This window comes from Octopus bimaculoides, chromosome 3, assembly GCF_001194135.2.
Source record: "Octopus bimaculoides isolate UCB-OBI-ISO-001 chromosome 3, ASM119413v2, whole genome shotgun sequence".
NCBI lineage: Eukaryota > Metazoa > Mollusca > Cephalopoda > Octopoda > Octopodidae > Octopus > Octopus bimaculoides.
The window spans coordinates 55,369,828-55,372,084 of NC_068983.1; the positions used below are offsets into that span (position 1 = coordinate 55,369,828).

The following is a 2,257-nucleotide window of genomic DNA, read 5'->3' on the forward strand; positions in this document are numbered from 1 at the left end:
ATATATATATATATATATATATACATATACGTATATACATATTATACATATACATACATACATAGAAAACAAGTAAAACAAGAAACAGCAAAATAACAAATAAGAGTGCATGAAATAAATATGATTTCGTCGTAAGAAAGAAACGTGAAGAATCAAACGTTTCGCACAGCGATCATTCATCAAAAATAGTAATGAATGAGAGTGAAAAACATGAAGTAAAAACAAAATGCTGTTGATTTCAGAATAAAGTAATATGGTAAATGACGATAAAAGTTTGCAGCACAGAGGTGCATATTAGATTGTTCTGCAGCCCAAACGACGAAAGGACACACACATACTCACAGTCATACAACAAGCTCGCACATACATCTGAATACACACACGTACAAAAGTAACATGCTTACAAAATTTCCTACGTACTTCCTGATTATTTACGCTTTTCTTCTTCAGTTGTTGCCCAATTTGCTACACGCCACTGTTCTACACACCCACTCAATCTACATCCCTTCTGTCATTCACGATGCGACTTTTCCAAAATCAACAACATTTGGTTTCATTGAATCTTCTTTTAGTATTTCACACTCTTTCTGATTTTGACAAAGGATCAGCGTACAAAACGTTAAATCTCTTCTGTTCTTTCCACACAACCTAATCATATCAACTTTGTCTTCTCATTTCTAGTCCTGTTGTTTATTTTTTTGACTTGTTTTTGTCTTGGCTATACTTGTACTCATTTTATATCATGTATACCCTATCCAGATTCCAGGTTACATATGCATACACGCACATATATACATACACGCAACACATTATATATATATATGTATATATACATACATACACACACGCATATATATATATATAAATATATATACACATATACATATATATACACTTATATACGTATATATATACATATACATATGCATATTTATGTATATATACATATTCATATATATGTACAAATATATATATATATATATATATATATATATATATATATATATATATATATATATATATATATATATACATATATACGTATATATATATATATATATATCCATATACATATACATATTTATGTATATATACATATTTATATATATGTACGTATATATATACGTATATACACGCATACATGTACATATATACACACATATACATATATGCATACATATATATACACACACACACATATATATATACATATAAAACATGTCTGATATATAGATCAAGCTAAACGTATTGTTATTCCTTAGCTATTAGATTTTTCTTTTTTTTTTCCTGAGAAAAATTTCCATGAATTTAAATGATTTGTAAAATCCGAAGACATTTCTTCAATGGATGGTATGCAAATTACTACTTCCTCCTAGCACGCCTTGTAAGACGATGTCTAATTTTAGTACTCAATAAGTTGACAGTATCTTTGCAATCTAGCATCACATGATTAAAAAGCGTTATACTGCCAATAGTAAAGGGACTTACCTTCCGATTGGGGGAAGTATCTTGGGTGCAGTTTGCTACTTTAGCCATTGCGCTCTGCAGGTCTGCTACCTGGAAAATATAAGAAAGAAAATCAAAGGTCAGACTTTTGAAAGAGCTTTTTGATATAAATTTCATATCTATCTTTTATATTTTACTTATTTCAATCATTGGACTACAGTCATGTTTGGGCGAAGCGTTGAAAGGTTTAGTCGAATAAATCAACCCCAGTTGTTTTTATTTTTAAAGTTTGGTACTCATTTTATCGATCTCTTTTACCGAACTATAAGGTTATAGCGTCATAAGCAAACCAACATGGCTGTCAAGCGTTGGAGTCAACAGATACAAACACTAAAACATACACAATCGTCGTGCACATGCACACACACACACTTACAAATATAAAATGTGGTTTCACGTAGTCTCAGCCTACGAAATTCACTGTCACGACATTGGTCGGTCCCGAGCTATGGTAGAAAACAATTATGCAAGGTGCCGCGCAGTGGAAATGAACTCGAGACCTCGGTTGTCAAGCGATGCTAGGGGACAAACGCAGAAACATAAACATACACACGCACGCACGCACACACACACACACATACCTCTACATATATATACACGACGGGCTCATTTCAGTTTCCGTCTACCGAATCTTCTCACAAGGATTTGGTCGGGCCGAGGCTATAGTAGAAGGCAGTTACCCAAGGTGCCACGCAGTGAGACTGAACCTGGGACCGTGTGGTTAGTAAGCAAGCCCCTTACCACAGAGCCA

At 33.0% G+C, this 2,257-nt stretch overlaps 1 protein-coding gene across 1 annotated transcript in view; it reads right to left on the minus strand.

Moving 5' to 3' along the window:
• The window catches only part of LOC106879862 (uncharacterized), a 315,144-nt gene that overhangs the window by 259,721 nt on the left and 53,166 nt on the right, over window positions 1–2,257 (minus strand). Inside the window, exon 2 of the mRNA XM_052966747.1 lies at window positions 1,489–1,557. Coding sequence (XP_052822707.1) covers window positions 1,489–1,557 — 69 coding nt within the window. The remainder of the gene's footprint in view (window positions 1–1,488; window positions 1,558–2,257) is intronic.